This window comes from Peromyscus maniculatus, chromosome 5 (assembly GCF_049852395.1).
Source record: "Peromyscus maniculatus bairdii isolate BWxNUB_F1_BW_parent chromosome 5, HU_Pman_BW_mat_3.1, whole genome shotgun sequence".
Taxonomy (NCBI): Eukaryota; Metazoa; Chordata; class Mammalia; order Rodentia; family Cricetidae; genus Peromyscus; species Peromyscus maniculatus.
The window spans coordinates 80,880,081-80,900,115 of NC_134856.1; the positions used below are offsets into that span (position 1 = coordinate 80,880,081).

Below are 20,035 nucleotides of genomic sequence, written 5' to 3' on the forward strand. Positions count from 1 at the left end.
CATTTTAAATCACAAAAGAGAGGAATCTTTTGAAGAAATACAGATTTTTCTCTCCATGGTTTTCCTTACGACTAAATGGATCCAGGAGTTAAACTGACAGCTCCAGAACCAGGCATCTCCAAAGAAAGTTCATGCTGAGAATTCCAACTATGAGTGGCTTGAGGGGTTGTGTGGGCTGGGTGTGTGTGAAAATTACAGTTCTACTTACTGGAGGCAGTAAGTTAAGTGCCTCCAGTGTGTGGTCGAACAATCCATCCACTGCTGCTTGGAGGTTTAAGCGTATGAGAATAGGACAGAATGAACTGAAATCACCCATGATTGACAAAATAAGGTCAGGGAGTTTTCAAGTTTTACTACAGGAAGGTTGACTTCCTGTCATGATCATCCAAACGAAATTGTGTTTAAATAATGATGCTCAAACCTGTAATGTGAACTGAGCGAAGTGAACAGTGAAAAGAAAGATGAAAGGCACTGTGTACACTGGAGTCTCTTTAATTGTGTTCCTGTATTCAGCAAAATGAATGTGCTCCCTACAACTAATGAGATTTGTGTTTTATGTTTGTAACCAGCAGAGGCAGCTGACGGTGATGAAAGACTGGACGGCATTTCTCTACCACCAACAGGTAAAACACATTTCCATTTCATCGCCCGCTGCAAGGAAACATTTGCATTGAAAATGCTTTTACCATTAGGGATGCAAGGGCTTGAGCAAGCTGCTTCTGGAATAGGCCCAGGTCCTCACAGTCCCCAGTTTCTTGGGGGCCTAGGTTCAGAGCTGTTTTTACATTGGATATGAAAAGCAATGTTTTTCTCACACCCTATTTCATATTCATAAAAATCTTAGAGATGTGAATCCAAAGGCATTAAAAGGCATTTTTAATATAAAACAATATTTAGCTTTAAACCAGGATTGTCAACTTCGTGTGACCAAATTCAGGCCCATTTTGTCTTACTCCACCAAAAGGCCTTTGAGAGGCATGCCTCTGCACTCTTGGCTTAGTAACTCCTGTGTTAAGTGTGATTGAACAAGTCAGCCCATCCGGTGTGAATAGCACACTCCTGGTATTTGAACCAGATCAGAAAATGCAACAGAGCACTGAAGCATTTGCTGCACACTTGTGTTCAACTGTGGGCTTGATTGTGACCTCATCGCAAGACTCTGGTCTGATGCCTCTGACCCTGACTTCCTGCCTGTGTATGAGTTCACACCCAAGAGTAAAAGAGTAGGTGCCTGATCAGTGAGCCATGTGTCAAACCATGTATCCCTCACTTAGTCCCGGGACTCCCTATTCGCTGCCCTTCAAAGATCGTCTGAATATTCCATCCATAAAATCCAGACAATCCAAACAAACCTTGAGCTATAAAAATAAAAAAATAAAAATAAAAATAAAAAGCTCAATTCAGTGGGTTTTTTGTTTTGTCTGTTTTTCCTAGATCTGGGGCAGTGAGACTTGAATTAAATTGAGAAAATATGAATGAAGTATGTAGTATATTTTCAGGAACTCTTGGTGGAGTCCTGGTGGTCACATGGTCTTAATAACATGGGTCTTGGGGTGTTCACTAAAGTGAAGCTCATAGGTAAACTCAGAGTTGCCAGAAACCCCAGCCATGTAAATTACACCTTGTTTCTCTGCCTTGAGTAGCCAAATAACAGATCAATGGACAGATCAATGAAATGAGCCACAACAGTGCACAGAATATCTACGTATATCTAGTTCCTAGGATCTTCTTCTTATTTCTCTCTTCATTTGTCTGTGTTTCTGTACTTGTGAGTGGAGGGAGTAGAATATGTGATCTCTGTTGTTCCTTACCACCCTCTGAGTACCAGGACAACTCATACTAACAATTCTTCTATCATCTTTGACCCATTCCCAGCAGGTGAAGGAAATACTAATATAATGATGAAATTATGGCTCAGGGGCCTTGAAGAGGAATGTCATACTTTCTAGTTGTCCCTTGGGCATCTGCAGCAGCTGTCCTGTGTCACATGACATAGTGGGCTCTTGCTTTATTATTGAAGACTGTGCATCTTGCAAATATACCTTTGTATTTAACTGTTTGAAGATTGAGGCAGAGATATTTCAGAGGAAAAGACAGCCCAGGGATGCTAGAGGAGTTTCACAGGACTGACAAGCTGCAAAGGAATCTGAAAATGAAGGGTGTAGTCAGAAGTCTCTGTCCTGCCAGCAACTCCCAAATACCTAGCAGCTGCTTCTCTGAACTACCACACAGAGGCTTTTACTAATTACAAATGCTCAGCCAGTAGCTCAGTCTTATTACTAACTAGCTCTTACACTTAAATTAACCCATAATTCTTATCTATGTTTAGCCACGTGGTTTGGTACCTTTTCTCAGTATGACATTCTTGTCTTGCTTCCTCTGCATCTGCCTGGCAACTCCTGACTCCACCCTTCCTCTTCCCAGAATTCTTAGTTTGATTGCCCCACCTATACTTCCTGCCTGGCTACTGGCCAATCAGCATTTTATTAAACCAATTCAAGTGACAAATCTTTACAGTGTACAGGAGCATTATTCCTATACAGAAGGGAACTTGGGAGCTCATCTGGACCAATCCCTCCTTTTTATCCAGCCCTTTTATTTTCCAGGGAAAAAAGCCTGAGGCCCAGAAACATTAAATGACTTTTCCAAGGTGTCACAGCTGGTGATAGCATGGCTGAGCCCAGTCTCCTCAACTCCCAGCCATTATAGAATAGGGCTTTCTTATACCTAACCCCAAACCAGCTTTCTCTGTATTTCTTAAAGACCCTGGGAGACGATGGGCGTGCAGTCCCATTAGGGTTCTGTTTTTAGTGCTTCGGTCTTCACATTACAATGTTTGGCATCAGTCTACCTAAAGTTCACTCCAGTGTAGCTCATTTCTTCACTTCCTTTCTTAAGTTCTGTTGAGACTCGGAGGTGATAAAGAAGGAAGTAGACTATTGATAGATACAGATACAAACTACTGAACAGCATGTTTTTTAAAGTATTTATCACTTTGGAAGAAGGGGGAAAGAGGTCATAGATAGGTTCTTAAATTTTGAGTATCAAATAATCTTGATAGCACACTTCATGGTTGCCTTCTAAAGTAAAATCCACAATGTGGCCCAGTTGCTATGGTTACAGTGTTGCTGCACATCACCCCTCCACATGCTCTGACACGGCCATCCAAAGCAGTGAACCCCTGTCGTGTACACATAGTTGCAATGGCTCAGCCTCACTGCAGACCTGTGGAAACAACACATTCAGACCACATCCCCAGCTCCTCATTCATCTGAGCTGACAGAAGTTGATCCTTCGTGAAGATTCAGTGGTGTTCTTTTACTTTAAATGTCCTTTTGCTCCTTGAAATCAAAGAGAGATGAGGGAAGATGTTGCTGTGAGCCTGTAACGATCAGGGCAGAATTACATTCAGTCAGTCAGATGGCCTTTGTTTCCAGCTACAGTTAAGCCTCAAAAGGGGCCTCATGTAGCCCAGGCTAGCCTCTGGCTTTGTGTTCCTGATCCTCTTACCCCACCTCCTGAGGGCTGGGACACAGGCATGGACATCACACCCTGCTGAAATGTGTTAACCTGTTGGGTGAGCCTTGTGAGCAGCAGTCAGCACCGTCCTGGGGTCTGACACGGCCCTCAGCCGGGGCGGGACGGAAGCAACTACTTGCACACTGTGGCATAGATGTGGAGGAGCGGTCGATCAGGAACTGCTTCCAGAATCTGGGAACAATTGACATTGAAAGAAAAAGTGTGTAAAGTCAAATCAAAGTGGTTCCTTTTCAGTTTGAAGATTGGGCCTCTGGATTTGACAGGGTAACGTTTGTCTGGACTTAGCAATTTACATTATCAATCAGCGTTCTTTTGTGGGTTTTGTGTTTTAGAAAGCCCGAGTAAGAAAATGTACTTAATATTACTACTCAGAGACACTGTTAGTGCTGTTTCCCTACATTCAACTTTTCTCTATTTCGTTTATTATTTATCTAATGGAGATCAAATACATGGAGTTTGTCCTCTGAGTTCTTTGAGTTTCACCTAAGCATTTTTTCCCACTCTATCCAAGTCTGCACACACATTACTAGCTATTTAATATTGTTTTCAGGTAAGTCATAGTTAGCTATTTTCTATTGCTAGACAATATTTCACTAATGGTAATTAATATATAGTCATGGGCTTTCTTGTTTTAAAATCATCAAAACTTCCTAATTCTTGAGATCATTCATTTAGCACAGTTAAAGCTGATGCTTTAGTGACTTAACCGGACAGCACAGGTGTGTGCCCCACCCCATCCCTTCTCCACCCAGCCCCGGCTGTGGGGGAAAATGCACAGCTCTGCCTTGGAGACACAGCTCCCTCATTGTGTTGTCTTTGTCGTAGGTAATGTGTTTGTCACCAGGAGAGAGACCGTGGAGGACCCAGAGCCAGGTTCCATCGCCTAGACTTGGATTGTAGCACACTCTTGCGTTTTCTCAAAGGTCCATGGAGGAGTTGAGGTTCCTGCAGTGTGGGTGTTCTGTGGTGGCTTGTCCTGTCTGAATAATTTCTTTGTAACATGTGGTATCACAACTCCAATTTGGCATAATCTTTTCTTAAAAGAAACCATGCTTAGAGTTGTTACCTTTTACAAGTCCAGCGTGTGTGACCCATCATAAAGAAGCAGTTCTCTTCCCATTTTTATTCATTCATAGTCTCTGCAAATACAGTCTTTTTGAACATATTTATTTGATTGTAAATTCGTAGCTGCATGCAGAGGAAACCTTCTCTTTCCAGGACTGACGGAGGTTACGAAGCAGCCCTAACTAACCCTTCAGCTTAGAGAAGGAAAGGCCGTTCTGGGCGATGGGCTAGCTCTGACCTGGTCTGTGAAGTCCTGTATGACGTCAGTCAGAGTAACCCAAAACAGTCCTTCAGAACTGAAGTACCGATGAGGTAGGAGTTTTTAGGAAATAAAGCACTTTCACATAATTTATGATGACGTAGTTGCAAAAAAGTGAAAGTAACCAGCCGTCAAGCGGTTGAATCCGGTTTAAACCGAGTGGCTTTGACCCTGTGTTCATGTTCGTTCTGTAGCTTATTTGGTCCCTCATACACTTGCCTTCCACTTTATGTAAAACTAAATATGAGAAAAATCTGGGTTTATTTTAAAGAAATCTTTGCTGTGTGGATATTTGTTTTACAGAAATATTTACCTCCACATTTGTTTTGCTAATGAAATAGTGCATTGAAAATACCACTCATTTAGAAAACCTTATTTATCATGTAAAGCAAATTGCCTTGAATCTTGGGCACTTGACACAGAAAGCCAAAATTGCCATAAAAGTCATGTATGTGACTGTCAATCCACCCAACCCCAGGGATAAAAACTTCCATGCCAGACGCTTAGCCTTTCCCGAGTGTTCGTTTCAGCCGCAGGTGAGAACCCCCAGTTAACGCTGCTGGGGCCGAGCGCCCCCGCCCCCTGCCTGACAGAACTGAGAATTAGGGATGCGGTTGCCTGGGGTCAGGTCACCCTTCATGGCCAGCTGAACACAGAACCTGGACCTCCAGTGTACCGTGTTACCTCATACTGAACATGTACTACTGAAGATGGGAGGACTAGGGCAGTACTCCACTGAGACCAGCTAATCAATGAAGATGGTGTGTGATATCCCTGGAATGTGACAACATGTGATTTTAGATGTTGCTTGTAGTCCATTTAGCAACTAGACAGCAACATCTCATATGTGTTCCTTCTATGTCTCCTTCTTTGGAAGCAACAGGGACAGCTTGGAAATTTCCCATCACATCCTTCAGTTACTGATTTATGTTTCCAGCCGGTCCTAAACCCTTTGTTTTATTGAGTGGACTGATGAGTGGCAGACATACCAGGACTTTCATTTAATTCTGCAACAGTTCCTGAAAGAAAAAAAAAGTCTTCTGCCTCCTAGAATGAAATACTCAAGGGAATAGAGAAGCTGAATTAGTACCCTTCAGACTATGAAATGGTGGTGAATTTGTTTTCAGTACAGGGGGAACATATACTCACCACTGTAGGCCTGATCAATATGCACTGTAAACCTTCAGAACACACTTCCTTTGGAGCCTCGGTGACAGCGTGGAGTTCATGGTACTTGAGGAGGGTAAGCATCATTCAACTCACAGATACGTGCAATGGATTCACAAATTGGAAAGGCAGATCAAAACTGCAACAGTAAAATCATACTTTGTAAGTTTAAATTGTATTTGTGTTAACCTACTGTGACTACTGTTCAGCTTTGTTCAGAAACCCTTTTTATAGGCTTTCTTAGCAAAAAAAAAAAAAGGTCCATATCTATGGATGTGTCTCAACCTTCTGTACATATGTTTTATTAATATGTAAATATTCAGATTTTTTAAAATTACTATGTTCTTTTAAAAAGAATTCAATGCAAAGCTAGTTGTGAAAATGGTGTGTAACACTGTGTTGTGATATCAACTCCCAAGATGCCCTTTATGTCCATTCTGGAAAAATAAAATAAATTACTTTAATTGAATGCACGTGTGTCTTGCTTGCATCCCAGTCTTCTGTGTTTATGAAGTCTATGCTGTTCATTAATTAAAAGGTGTTTATGAATATTCTGATGATTTTTCTTAGGAGTTACACCTCTGTGGAAAATTATGTTTACAAATAATGCAAACAGATTTCTAGCAGAATGAGAGTCTGGTAGATGTTAGAGTCACAGCTCTGTCTGGCAGTCGGATCAATGGCTACAGCAAGTCCCGCTGAAACACTCGGGCATTAAGTAGTGAGAGGCTCAAAGCCTAATTTTAAATGAATTAGGTAGCCTTTTAATCTTCACTTAAAAGGTTAAGCCCTGCTTCTATGGAAACAACACACCAGAAGGCCAGATCAATCTCTGCCAGTGTAAAGTGGCAGCTAAAGTGGACTGTGCTGTTCTCTTCTCTCAGCACAGGGGGCGCTGTGCCTCGCTTGGGACTGCTCCAGTCTTGTGCCCAAGTGCATACTCAGTCCCCTGCCCAGAGCATGTGGCACTCCCAGGCCGGGATCTGGCTCCACTGGGGATTTACTTCAGGGTCTGTTCCAAGAAGAGGCCTTTGAGCTGTTTAGAACTGGAATGGTGACTTGTGGCGGCAAGGGGTAGCTGTTGCTTAAGAACACAGCTGGACCGGAAGAAAGGAGACAGCAGAGTGAGCTGTTTGCAAAAGAAAATCTGCAGTCGATATAAATCTTCACACTCTTTTTTCCCTATTTGAAGTTGGGAGCCTGCCACAAGCCATCCCCTCCCGCCATATACCCTCTCCTTTGTGGGTCCCTTGTATCCATGAAAATACTTGTTGAAGGATCCATGTGATGCTTTAGTGCCCAGGGTCACTGGGATGCACTCGTTCCCTTATGCTGGCAAGGACTGGTCCTAGCAGAGGGCCTCCAATGGCCTTTCTAATCTGGTGTGAACAAGGGAGTGTCCACAGTAGGAGGACCCACTAGCAGGGGAAGCCCAACAAATGGGTCAAGTGGTCTTCCTCCAGTGCCCCAGCCTTACCAAGTGATTGACTGGTGCCATGGGCTTATTTCCCAGCTCCACCATGTACCCATCACAACCTGGTCAGACCCTGTGATGGCTTCCGGACAACCAGGTTGAGGTGCAAGGGCCAAACTGGAGAGGTACCTTGCACCAAACTGTACCAGGCTCCTTCCCTCCCAAGACATTAGACATCAGGTCAGCCACTGGAACAGTCTGAATAAAAGGTCCTGGTTAGTGTCTTATGCTGATCCATTTGATTGAAGTAGGGGTCAGTCCTCTGTGGGAAGAGCTATGGAGAGAGATAAGGAACACAGGGCAAACCCAGCCGCGTGCATGCGCAAGAGGAGAAAACAAAAAGTGACAAGTTTGGGTTGGAGAATGGAGGGAGGTGCTAGCTGGGCTTGGACAGTGGAAGGAAGTGCTAGCTGGGGCTGGAGAATGGAGGGAAGTGCTAGCTGAGGCTGGAGAATGGAGGGGGGTGCTAGCTGGGCCTAGAGAAGGTGCTAGCTGGGCTTGGACAGTGGAGGGGGTGCTAGCTGGGCTTGGACAGTGGAGGGGGTGCTAGCTGGGGCTGGAGAATGGAGGGGGTGCTAGCTGAGGTTGGAGAATTGGAAGGAGGTGCTAGCTGGGGCTGGAGAATGGAGGGGGTGTTAGATGGGGCTGGAGGATGGAGGGAGGTGCTAGCTGGGGCTGGAGAATGGAGGGAGGTGCTAGCTGGGGCTGGAAAATGGGGGGGTGCTAGCTGGGGTTGGAGAATGGAGGGGGTGCTAGCTGGGGTTGGAGAATGGAGGGGGTGCTAGCTGGGGTTGGAGAATGGGGGGGGGTGCTAGCTGAGGTTGGAGAATGGAGGGGGTGCTAGCTGGGGTTGGAGAATGGAGAGGGTGCTAGCTGAGGTTGGAGAATGGAGGGAGTGCTAGCTGAGGTTGGAGGTGCTAGCTGGGCTCTCATTTGTGCCCAGATTCAGACCACAAGGTAGTGAGTGGTTCAGAGAAGGACAGGTGAGTCTCATCTACATAGAAACACAGTGATTCATTCTGTAACTGTTGACAACATGCTTGGAACTATATCAAGATCATGAAAATGAGGGATGAGGAAGATGTCCTCATTTCTTGGAAGAGGGGACAAAAAAAATAAGAGCCAGAGGTTGAGGAGGGAAGACTGGAGCCAAGCTGTCTTCAGACCTGACAGGACCGTTGTATCCATGAACTTGCCTGTGCAAGACCTGTAAAAATTAAACCAGTCAACATTCTAGCATGGAGCAGCGGGGAATCACAAGTCCCCACCCCTAACTGAGGAGCTGTTGATTGGCAGTTGATGGCTTCTAGGAAAAGGAGAGTCTGTTTTCTTTAAAGGCGTGGCTCCAGCGACCGGACCTCACACCATGAGTATCTGGGCAGCACTAATGGACTAAGTGGGTTATTTTTTTAAAGGGGGGGGGCATGAGGTTGGGAGGGAGTTGGAAGGTAGTGACAAATCTGAGAGGAGGAGGGGGTGAATAAAGTCAAAACGACACTGTCTGAAAGCCTCAGAGAATTAGTAAAAAAAAAAAAAAAATAGTTTTTTAAGATGTCCTCATTGAGCACTCACTCAACAACATGTTACCCATTGGGACATCCAGCAGAACCCTGTGGGAAACAGCTACATTTGAGGCCTGTTTGTATCCCTAAACAACTTTACCAGAAAGGACGGGCTTTCAACTTGCGAGCTTTGTCCCAAAGTGGGAGCAATTACCATCTGTAGCACCATTCATTTCTCTCAGCTCATCTCTTAGCTAAACATCAAGGACTATCCACTCACAAGTAGCCACCAAGCTCCATCTAATCAGATTTTACCCAGGTTGCTTAATGCCCTCTGGAATCATTTGTGTGTACTTGGTTATTAATGTTCTGCTGGAATCTAGGCCTCATGATGTCAGGGAGCTCACCTAGGAGACCATTAAGATGTTTGGCCCTCTGAAAACGTTTGTAGCCAGCTTTCCCAGCAAAGGTGAATTAGCTAAGAAACTTACATGCAATCTAGTCATCCTGTCCACAGCAAATTGTGGTCTTCTGGTGTATGACTCATCTTTCCCTGGCTTTGACAAAACACTTGGGGTAAACCAACTTAGGGAAAGGAATTTTTATTTTGGCTCACAGTTTCAGACATGTAACAGATCCCACATTGCTGTGGCTTGTGTTGATGCAGAGGATCATGGGAGAGAGTGCTGTAGAATGTCTTTCTGTACGCTGTGAATATGTGTTGCTCTCATTGGTTGATAAATTAAGCTGTTTGGCCAATGGTGAGGCAGAATAAGGTTAGGCTGTGGTGATATTGTGTTTCCCAAAATATTGTGTACCCTAATAAACTTATCTGGAGTCAGAAAACAGAACAGCTACTAGATATAGAAGCCAGAAAGTGGTGGCACTCACACCTTTAATCCTATCACTTGGGAGGCAGAGATCCATCCTGATCTCTGAGTTCAAAGCCACACTGGAAACAGCCAGGCATGGTAACTCATGCTTTTAATCCCAGGAAGTGATGGCAGAAAGGTATATAAGGTATGAAAAGGAGGAACTAGGGCCTGGTTAAGCTTTTAGGCTTTTGAGCAACAGTTCAGCTGAGATTCATTCTGGATGGGGAATGAGAGGCTTCCAGTCTGAGGAAACAGGATCAGCTGAGGAACAGGCAAGGTGATGTGGCTGTGGCTTGTTCTGCTTCTCTGGTCTTCCAGCATTCACCCCAATACCTGGCACCGGGTTTGATTTTATTAATAAGACCTTCTAACAATTCATGCTACATTAGGTGGTACAGTAAAACTAAAGGTGGAGGCAAAAGGGTGGAGTCAGAGATGCCAGCCCGACACCCAAGGACCAACAAGGTGTCAGCAGACCGGTAATGCCATGGCCATGTGGCAACATACAGATTAATAGAAATGGGTTGAATTAAGTTATAAGAGCTAGTTAATAAAGAGCCTGAGCCATAGGCCATACAGTTTGCAATTAATATAAGCCTCTGAGTGATTATTTTATAAGTGGTTTTGAGAGCTCAGGGGAGAGATTCATCCAGACCATAGGGACAAATCTAGGCAGGACCAAGAAACTTTCCTCTAAAAAAGAGTGTATAGCAGAGTATAGCTGCTCACCTCATAGTAGCCAGGATGCAGGAAAAGGGAGAGGGGGGTGGAACCTTCAGAAGACATGCCCTCAGTGACCTTCTTCTTCTACCTAGGCTCACTCTGACTAGCCCATCCATCTATAAGTTCATCAGTGGAAGTCCAGCCACCCCTCAGTGACCTCCACCTCTGAAAACTGCCCTGAAATCCAAGCCTAGATTCTAGACCCCACCCCCACCCCCAGTACCACCCATTAAATAAGCAGCTCACCTCTCACCAACCCAAGTGCTGAATCGTTTATCAGAGAACCAAGAAGAACCAGGCCACTGGCAACATTACGCTATGCTGGTTTCTCTGCAGGAAGGCCGAGACCTAACACAATACTGTCCATCCTTTTTCATCCTATAGTTTAGATCATGTGGGCTACTCTGCCACCCACCTACTGCTTCCATAAACAATGGCAAAATTATGACAATTGGTGGCCAAAGAGACACTGGCCATGTTTGATGAGGATTTCACAACTCAGACTTCCAACCAATGCTCTGGGTGTACACAGATCAACTCCTATATTTGACAACTCAAAGTACATGAAATTGGACATACCCCAAACAGCAATATATAGAGATATGTATTACATGCATATATGCACATGTATATATGTTTAGTGCTTATTTTGTTATTAGTGAAAATGAACATTCAAAGAATGATAGTTAAAAGGACAAAGAATGTTCTAGAAACAGAATTCAGATGATATAATACCCCAGTACATTTTACATATAACTTACAACCCAAATTAAGTTGATGTTCAAAGGCCTTTTTTCATTGTTTTACTTGGTATCATTTAGATTTGTTCATTGAGAAGTTAGACATTTTAAATACTAAAATTTGGAGCTAGAAAGATGGCTGATGGTTAAGAGCACTGGCTGTTCATCCAGAGTTCACCCAGTTCAACTCCTAGCACTCACATGGTGGTTCAAACCACCTGGAAATCCAGTTCCAGGGGATCTGATGACTTCTGGCCCCCTCAGGTACCGGGCATACACAGACATACATGCAGGCAAAACACCCATGCAGACAGATAAAATTCCATTGTAAAGCCTACATGTAATATACTTTAGGTCATTCCTTTTAACTACTCTGGAAGTGCAGCCAATGCAGGTGCGCTGAACGGTTTCTGACCAGCCCTCTCTTCCTGTTATGTGAACTCTTCTACTCAAGGCTGAGACAATTTCGAAAAGGTGGAGGGCCCTGGTGAATATGAAGTGAAAATCAATTTCACAGGGGAAATGGAGCATCCTAAATTGTTACGACTAAGTGACTGATGCCCACTGCATATTTTGTTAGAAAAACCACTTTCTGTATATTCTAGCCGGAGTGGGGAAGAGGCTGTTATAATAGAGGGCACTCACCCGGTGTCATACCAAATTAAATAGCATCCCACGGCGATGTGTTTCTAACCACCTCATGAGGAAAGTCAGAAGTAAGGCAATTAACCATCGCTGGACTGGCCCCACCCCGCTCTGGCTATAAACAGCATCATGCGGCCCCATCCTGAAGGGGAAGCTCCTCACCTCACATGACCACACCCACTCCCTCCCCTCCTGCCCTTCACCCATGCCCCTCGTAAAACGGACCAGTAATTTCGAAAGCTTTGGCTCTCCTGAGTGAGAGGTACAGCAGTAGTCAAGAGGTATGGGTGCCCATTGATGTCAAGGTATCTGAGGCAGGTCCTGTGCCTTCCTCCAGTGGGGATGGCTGGCCAGTCTTGAGTGTGACCATACTAGAAATGTTGGACTAACTCCTGTACATGGGCCACAGACTGTGACACACACCATGATTGTGCCATTATAGCTATTTCTCGTGATAATACAGAGTTTTAGAAAATGAAAATCCAAAAACTTTGGGAGCAGAAAGCAGAGGATGACAGAGTAAACAAAATTGGTCTGAAAGTCCATTGGCCTATGCAGGTGAAGAGCCAGATGAATGTTAAGACTGTGAAAGACTGTGACTTCCACTACCTTCAGTCAAGTGGTTTGTAGAACTGCAGAAATGGAAACTTCGATCGCCGTATGAAAGTGAGACAGACATTGGCTGGGAAGATGACTCGGCCATTCCAGTGTTTCACAAATAAGCAGGAAGGCCTGGGTTTTGCCTCCAGTACCCAGGTTTATCAAAAAAAAAATTAATTTAACAAACTGAGCATGGTGATGTGTGCTTGGGATCCTAGCACTGGGAGACAGAGACAGGATGAGGATGATCCCTGGGGACCACTAACCAGTCAGTCTCACTTATGAGACAAGCCCAAGGCCAGTAAAAACCTTATCTCAAACAAGGTAGACAGCATCTGAGGAAAACATCTGTCCTCAGGCTTCAATGTGCACACACACACACACACACACACACACACACACACAGAGGGGTGGAGTGGGGGAGACAGACGGAAGACAAAACCTATTCTATGTAAATATACACTAAAGGTGGCATAACCATCAGCATCGTGTGTAAGCTGCTAGGACATAGCCCGACCCCAGAAAGAGGTAGCATTACTGAAAGCTTTTCCTCTCTAGCTTGTAACAGCCCAAAGCTGGGTGGATGAGTAGCAGTCAGCACTTCGCTGGCCCCTGGGGGTCATCCAGAAACACGGGTTGGTCCATTTTCTCTGTCAACCTTTTAGAGATACCCACGTGTGCATCCTCAAAACTGGCTCCCGTGCGTGTATACCAAAGCCTTTGAGAAGAAAGGTTACCAAAGAGGAAGCGAGTTCTTTGTGAAAATTTCCCTCCGGGGCTTGTATGTCTCACTTGCGCTTACAATTCCTGGGCTGGAACTTGATCGGAAGGCTACACCAAGCCGCAAAGGCACAGAGCCTCGAACTGGATGGCTCCGTGCTTAGGAAAAAACTGGTTTTAGTAACACAAGAAGAAGAGTTAATGCCTGGAACGATATTAATCATGTCACCAATGCCATTTTAATTGCGGGGAAGAGGGTAGTGTTGAGGGCAGCTGACAAGGTCATTTGTAAAAAATAAGGTTAAACATATACAAAGATCAACTCAAAATAAGAGTTAAAACTATAAAGCTCTTAGAAGAAAACACAGAGACATATCTTCATGCTTTGGGGGTCAAGTAACAGTTGCTTATAGATGATGCCAAAATCACAAATGGCAAAAGAAAAAATAAGTAAGTTGGACATGATAGGAACAAAAAGGTTTTAGGCTGTGGAGAATTTCAAGAACCTGAAAGAGAACTCACAGCCTGGGGTGGGGAGACGGCTCAGTGGATGAAAGCACTTGTACAGGTGTGAAGGCTGAAGTTCCTCAGAAGCCACAGGAAAGCCAGGCATGTGTGGTGGCCCACCAATAACCGTAGCCACTGGGAGTCTGCCATTGTGGAGTTCTGGGGCCAGCTGGCTGGGGAGAGGAACCAAATTGTCAGTCTTCAGGTTCTGCAAGCATCCTGCCTTGATAAATAACATGGAGCACAACTGAAGCAGATACTTGATATCAGCCTATCACCTCCATGAGTACACACACAACACATACATGTGAACACACATAAACATAAACATTTATATCACACAGGTGCAGACATGCAAAAAAAAAAAAAGAAAAAGAAAAAGAAAAATGTAGCAAGCTTTCCTGTCGGACTATCTTTGGACTGCCAGTCCACAAATAATGACCTGGAGACTTGTTATTAATTATGAAAGCTTGGCCTTTAGCTTAGGCTTGCCTCAACTAGCTCTCATACGTGGTGTCAACTCTCTTCCATCTTGCACTTCCTGTCTCCTCTCCATGTCTGGCTGGCAACTCTGCCTTTCTTCTGCCCAGACTCTTCCCTGTCTCTGGAAGTCCCACCTACCCTCTTCCTGACTAGCCATTCAGCTCGCTCACGCTCTCTTTCTCTTTTTTTTTTCCGAGACAGGGTTTCTCTGTGCAGCTTTGTGCCTTCCCTGGATCTCACTCTGTAGACCAGGCTGGCCTCGAACTCACAGAGATCCGCCTGCCTCTGCCTCCCAAGTGCTGGGATTAAAGGCGTGCGCCACCAGCTGCTCTTTATTAAATCAATCAGAGGGCGCCTTGGCAAAACCACATCTTCACAGTGTAAACAAATAATCCAGGACAGAAAAAACTCACAGAATGGGGGAATATATTTGCAAATCATGTCATAGAAAAGCCTTGTATTCAGACTATGTAAAACACTTTTGCAACTCAGAAGTAAAAAGACAAATACCTAATTTAAAATGGGCAAGGTTTTTGAACAGTCTTCTCCAGAAAAGATGCACAGTGGGCAAGATGGCCAATAAATATATGAAAAGATGCTCACCATCATTAGCCACCAGAGAAATGGAAGACAAAATCACAATGAAATCCCTCTTCACCTGCCATGTGGTGGACGCCAGGGAACGGAGAGCATCTGCAGCAGCAGATTCCAAAGGGCATGGGTGGGCCTGTTGGAGTGCTGGAATTTGAGCTTCAGCTTTTTGAACCCACGATCTCAAAATGCATCATGATTCCTGTCCGTTAGATTGTAAGGTGTATGTAGGTAATCTTGGAAACAATGGGAACAAGACTGAATTAGAATGGGCTTTTGGCTATTGTGGACCACTCCCAAGTGTTTGGGTTGCTCGAAACCCTCCTGGCTTTGTGTTCATTGAATTTGAGGATCCCCGAGATGCCGCTGATGCTGTCCGAGAGCTTGATGGAAGAACATTATGTGGCTGCCGCGTAAGAGTGGAATTTTCGAATGGTGAAAAAAGAAGTCAGAATCGTGGCCCACCTCCCTCCTGGGGTCGTCATCCTCCACCTCGGTGAAGATCTCCAAGGAGGAGAAGTTTCTCTCAAAGCCAGAGCAGGTCACTTTCTAGAGATAGGAGAAGAGAAAGGTCTCTGTCTCATGAGAGAAATCACAAGCCATCTCAATCCTTCTCTCGGTCTCGTAGCCGATCTAGGTCAAATGAAAGGAAGTAGAAGACCAGTTTGCAAAAGAAGTGGTGTACAGGAAGTAGCTTCATTTGACAGGAGTGTGTACAGGAAATTCAAGTTTGGTTTGAGACTTCATAAGCTTGGTGCATTTTTAAGGTGTTTTAGCTGTCCAGATTTGTTTTGTCTCCTGGAACAGTGGCACACACATAACGATGTAATTCTCTGTGGTTCCAAATGGATCCTAGGAGGCATGTAATATCAAGAATTGTTACTTTACAATGTCCCCTTAAGCAAGATTGAATTTGTTTTGAACTTTAGTTTTTCATAGACTGAAATAAACCTAGATCCTGCCCAGTTAAAGTGTGATGTGCTAATGATATGGAAACCACTGGCAGAAATGGAAAAAGCTGTAGTTTCTCTAGTAGCTGGGATACGAGTGGAGCTGTGGGGGAATGATAAGCAGTCTTTAAACACTGCTGTGAGCACAAGCCAACAGGTAAAGGGTGGGAACTGCACTCCAAAGGCTTGCAGAGAGGTTCCTCACTGATCGCTATAGATGGATGAATAGCTGTTTGTAACATTCTTTACTTGGAAATGGAAGGCTTTAAGTTAGCAGTGTCCTGTCAGTTTAAGGGTACATTGTAGAGCTGAACCTTTGAGTTACTGTGCAAGATTTCTTTTTCATGTTGTCATTTATAATATGTTTGTGAGAATCCTTGGGATTAAAGTTTTGGTTACAATAAAAAGAAAGAGAGAGAGAGAGAGAGAGAGAGAGAGAGAGAGAGAGAGAGAGAGAGAAGGAAGGAAGGAAGGAAGGAAGGAAGGAAGGAAGGAAGGAAAGAAAGAAAGAAAGAAAGAAAGAAAGAAAGAAAGAAAGAAAGAAAGAAAGAAAGAAAGAAAGAAAAAAGGAAAGAAAAAAGGAAAGAAAAAAGGAAAGAAAAAAGGAAAGAAAGAAGAGAAATCCCTCTTCACAATGATTGGGTTGATTATAATCAACAAAATGAAATTACCAAGCATTAGCGAGACCGGAGAAACTGGAGCCCTCCTCAGAAACTGCTGCTGAGTATGTGAAGAGTGCAGGCTGTGGGGAACCATTTTGAAGTGTCTCAAAACCGTAGACAGTAACCATATAATCTAACAACATTGGTAAACATATGGCCACACAAAGACCTGTACCCAGATGTGGTTGGCAACATTACTCACTGTGCTGTCTAGTTTTATGTCAACTTGATACAAGCTAAAGTCATCCGAGAGGAGGGAGCCTCAACAGAGAAAACGCCTCCATAAGATCCAGTTGTCAGCAAGCCCATAGGGCATTTTTCTTAATTAGTGATTGATGGAGGAGAATCCAGCCGTTGTGGGTGATGCTACCCCTAGTCAGGTAGTCCTGAGTTCAATAAGAAAGGTTGAGCAAACCACGAGGAGCAAGCCAGTAAGCAGCACTCCTCCATGGCCTCTGCATCAGCTCCTGCCTCCAGGTTCCTGCCCTGCTTGAGTTCCTGTCCTGACTTCTTTTGATGATGAATAGTCATGGTGAAGCATAAGCTGAATAAACCGTTCACTCCACAGGTTGCTTTGGGTGTGGTGTTTCATCACAGCAACAGAAACCCTGACTAAGATGTTCACCAAAGCTGAAAACTGGAAACAATTCAAATGCCTGTCCGTTGATGAATATGACATCAAGTGCATATCCCTGCCTTTGAATATTAATTTGATGATGAAAAGAAAGGAAGTGATGACACACGCTAACACAGATGAAACTTGGCTTGAAAACACGGTGTTAAGTTTAAACGACCAGACACAGAAAACAACACACTGTATAAGTGCATTTCTTGGAAGTCACCAGGACAGACAAGTCCAGAGAGGCGCAGAGCATCTGTGGTGCTAATAGTTGAAAGGAGAAGCAAGGCCAGAGGTGATCGCTGCTGATGGGCACGGGATTTCCTTTTGGAATGATGAAGATGTCTGAAATAAAGTAACAGTGACCATTGCACTGTCAATATCTTCTAGAACAATAGATGGAAACTGTAAGAGTATAAGTCTCATGATGTCTTAGTTCTCTCTCAATGAAGCTGTTGGAAATATAATAATGTTAAGATATCCTTCCATCTGACAGTTTATTCCAAATGTTCCAAGCATTTAAGTAAAATAAAGTCATAAAAATATGCTTAAAATGTTATAATTAATATTTCCATAAGCTAAGGGGGAAAGGGAACTTGAAAATATGACATTATAGAAATTACCAAGTAAAAATTAATTCATTTTATTCAGTACCAGTTTTAAGTCATGTATCAAAAAGTTTGCCAAATTAAATAGCAAATTATAAAATGAGAAACATATTTGCAAGATAAAATCTGTACTGAAAACTTATATATTTATATTATTCAAATCATGAATCAAATGGTTAATAAACAAAAAATACTACAATTAGCTGGACAGACTGGCACACACCTGTAATCCCAGTACATGGGAAGTTGAGGCAGGAGGGTCACTTTCAATACCAACCTGGGCAACATAATAAAACCACATCTCAAAAATAAAATAAGTAAATGGTAAAATCAAGGATGGAGAATGGCCCAGTGGCTAATGGCACCTGCTGCTCTTGCAGAAGACCCAAGTTCAGTTCCAGGTACCCACATGATAGCTCATAACTGTCTGTAACTACAGTTCCAAGAGGTCTGATGCCCTCCTCTGACTTCCATGGGCACCAGACATGTACATGGTACACATAGATACATACAAGCAAACATAAAATTTTTAATGATAAAATTAACTCAAATTTTTAAAGATTTATTTTTATTTTCAATTATGTGCATATGTGCGTCTCTACATAGGGAGATGCACATGTGAATGTGGATACTTGTAGATGTGTGCATGTGTGCAGGTTTGGCCACTAAAGGAGGACTGTAGATGTCTTCCTCTAATACTCTCCACCTTATTTTTTGAGACAGGGTTCCTTACTCAACTCAAAACTTGCAGTTTGCAGTAGTCTGGTTCTCTAGTGAGCTCCCAGTATCCACCTGTCTCCACACCTCAATTGAGGTACAGGCATGCATAGACATCCCAACTTCTACATGTGTCCTAGGGATTTGAACTTGAGTCCCCCTCAAGCAAGCATCTGACCATTGAATCATTTTCCCAACCCCATATGTTTTCTATTTTTAAAGGAATGCTTTACGCTTTTCTAAAATGAAAGATAGAATAATAGAATGTTGAGTGGTGTACAGATCTGGAAAAAGATATTCTTGGTGTTTGGATACTGTGACAAAGCCCTCCAAATACCTTGAAACTCTTACGGTCCAGGCTTCTCAGGTATCAGATAAGCTCCAGTGAAAACTTTGTCTTCCAGGTTCTTGTTTCTCCAATGACGTGTACATTAAAGCTGTTCTCAGGGAACTGGAAGTTAATGTTTTACCTTGAAGGACGAGCAGACAGCTTGCAGCGTGGCAGGAAGAGGAGATCCTCTGCAGCTTGAGAGGGGACTGGAGATTAGGCCTTATAAAAAATGTACTAGGTGCAGAGTAAGAAGAACGCCATCGGAACCGCGAAGGCATCTGACACATCAGTCAAAAGCCAGTGGCACAAGGGCCTTTAGGGTCTGGAAAGCAATGCAAGAAAAACAAAACACGAGCTGGGTGGCTGTAACCCATGAGACCAGGGACCCAATCTGTTCTCACCTGGGGGTAGCTCTCTTCCGGCTGCTTATTTATGCAGTTCAGCACTGGCCTCACAAGTGTCAAGATTTGGGAAAACATATTTATGAATGTCGTATTTAACCTACTTGTCAACTTGACGCAGTCTACGGTCGTTGGAGAAGAAAAGCCCCATTGAGGAACTGCCTAGATCAGACTGGCCTTTGAGCAAGTCTCCGGGGGATTGTCTTGGTTATTAATTGATGACGGGGGTGCAGCCCACTGTGGATAACATCATGCCTCGCAGGTGGGACTGGACTGTATAAAATAAGCTACCTAAGTCTGAGCCAGTGAGAGCAAGTCACTAGCAATAAGCATCTTCCATGGTTCCTGCTATATACTCGTGTGGCTGGGAGTTCCCTGGCCAGAGAGAATGTTCCATGAAATAGCAAACTGTCCTGCCTTCACGTTCCTGCCTTGAGTTCCTGCCCTAACTTCCCTTAATGGTGGACGGTGGCCTGGAAGTACAAGATGACATAAATTTTTTCCAGCCCACACTGCTTTTGATCAGAGTGTTTTTTCGAGGCTTCCCAGGAAGGAAACTACAAGAGTGCCTCTCATGCCCAGCATGTGGTACCAATTCTGTATGTCCCAGCTGATGTGGTACGGCACACATAGCCCACCCAGAGCTCCTGTCATGCTCTACTCCTACAGGTTAACTCAACTGATCCTCAAAGCCACCTGGGGGAATAGATAGTGGTACTAGCCCCATTTCACAGATGAGAGGGTGTGTCAACTCACATGACTGGAGTCATTTGGGCACAATGCTTGTGATGCCGGTTTCCACTTTTACTACCTGTTTTCGCTTTTTCGTGGTGCCTAACTGGTAAAATAAATAAAT

The 20,035-nt window shown here is 43.9% G+C and overlaps 1 protein-coding gene and 1 pseudogene across 5 annotated transcripts in view; both read left to right on the forward strand.

The window, feature by feature from the left end:
* Bend7 (BEN domain containing 7) overlaps nucleotides 1-6,500 on the forward strand; it is an 86,612-nt gene extending 80,112 nt beyond the window's left edge. For 4 of the 5 annotated variants that reach the window (XM_076572745.1, XM_076572748.1, XM_076572747.1 and 1 more), the window contains 2 exons: nucleotides 570-623; nucleotides 4,366-6,500. In XM_076572745.1, the coding sequence (XP_076428860.1) occupies nucleotides 570-623; nucleotides 4,366-4,427 (116 nt within the window). In that variant the 3' untranslated portion in view covers nucleotides 4,428-6,500. The remainder of the gene's footprint in view (nucleotides 1-569; nucleotides 624-4,365) is intronic. The other variant, XM_076572746.1, reaches the window with a different exon arrangement.
* An 8,567-nt stretch (nucleotides 6,501-15,067) lies between these two features.
* LOC102904114 (serine/arginine-rich splicing factor 3 pseudogene) lies at nucleotides 15,068-15,570 on the forward strand (annotated as a pseudogene).
* The last annotated feature ends 4,465 nt before the right edge of the window (nucleotides 15,571-20,035 follow it).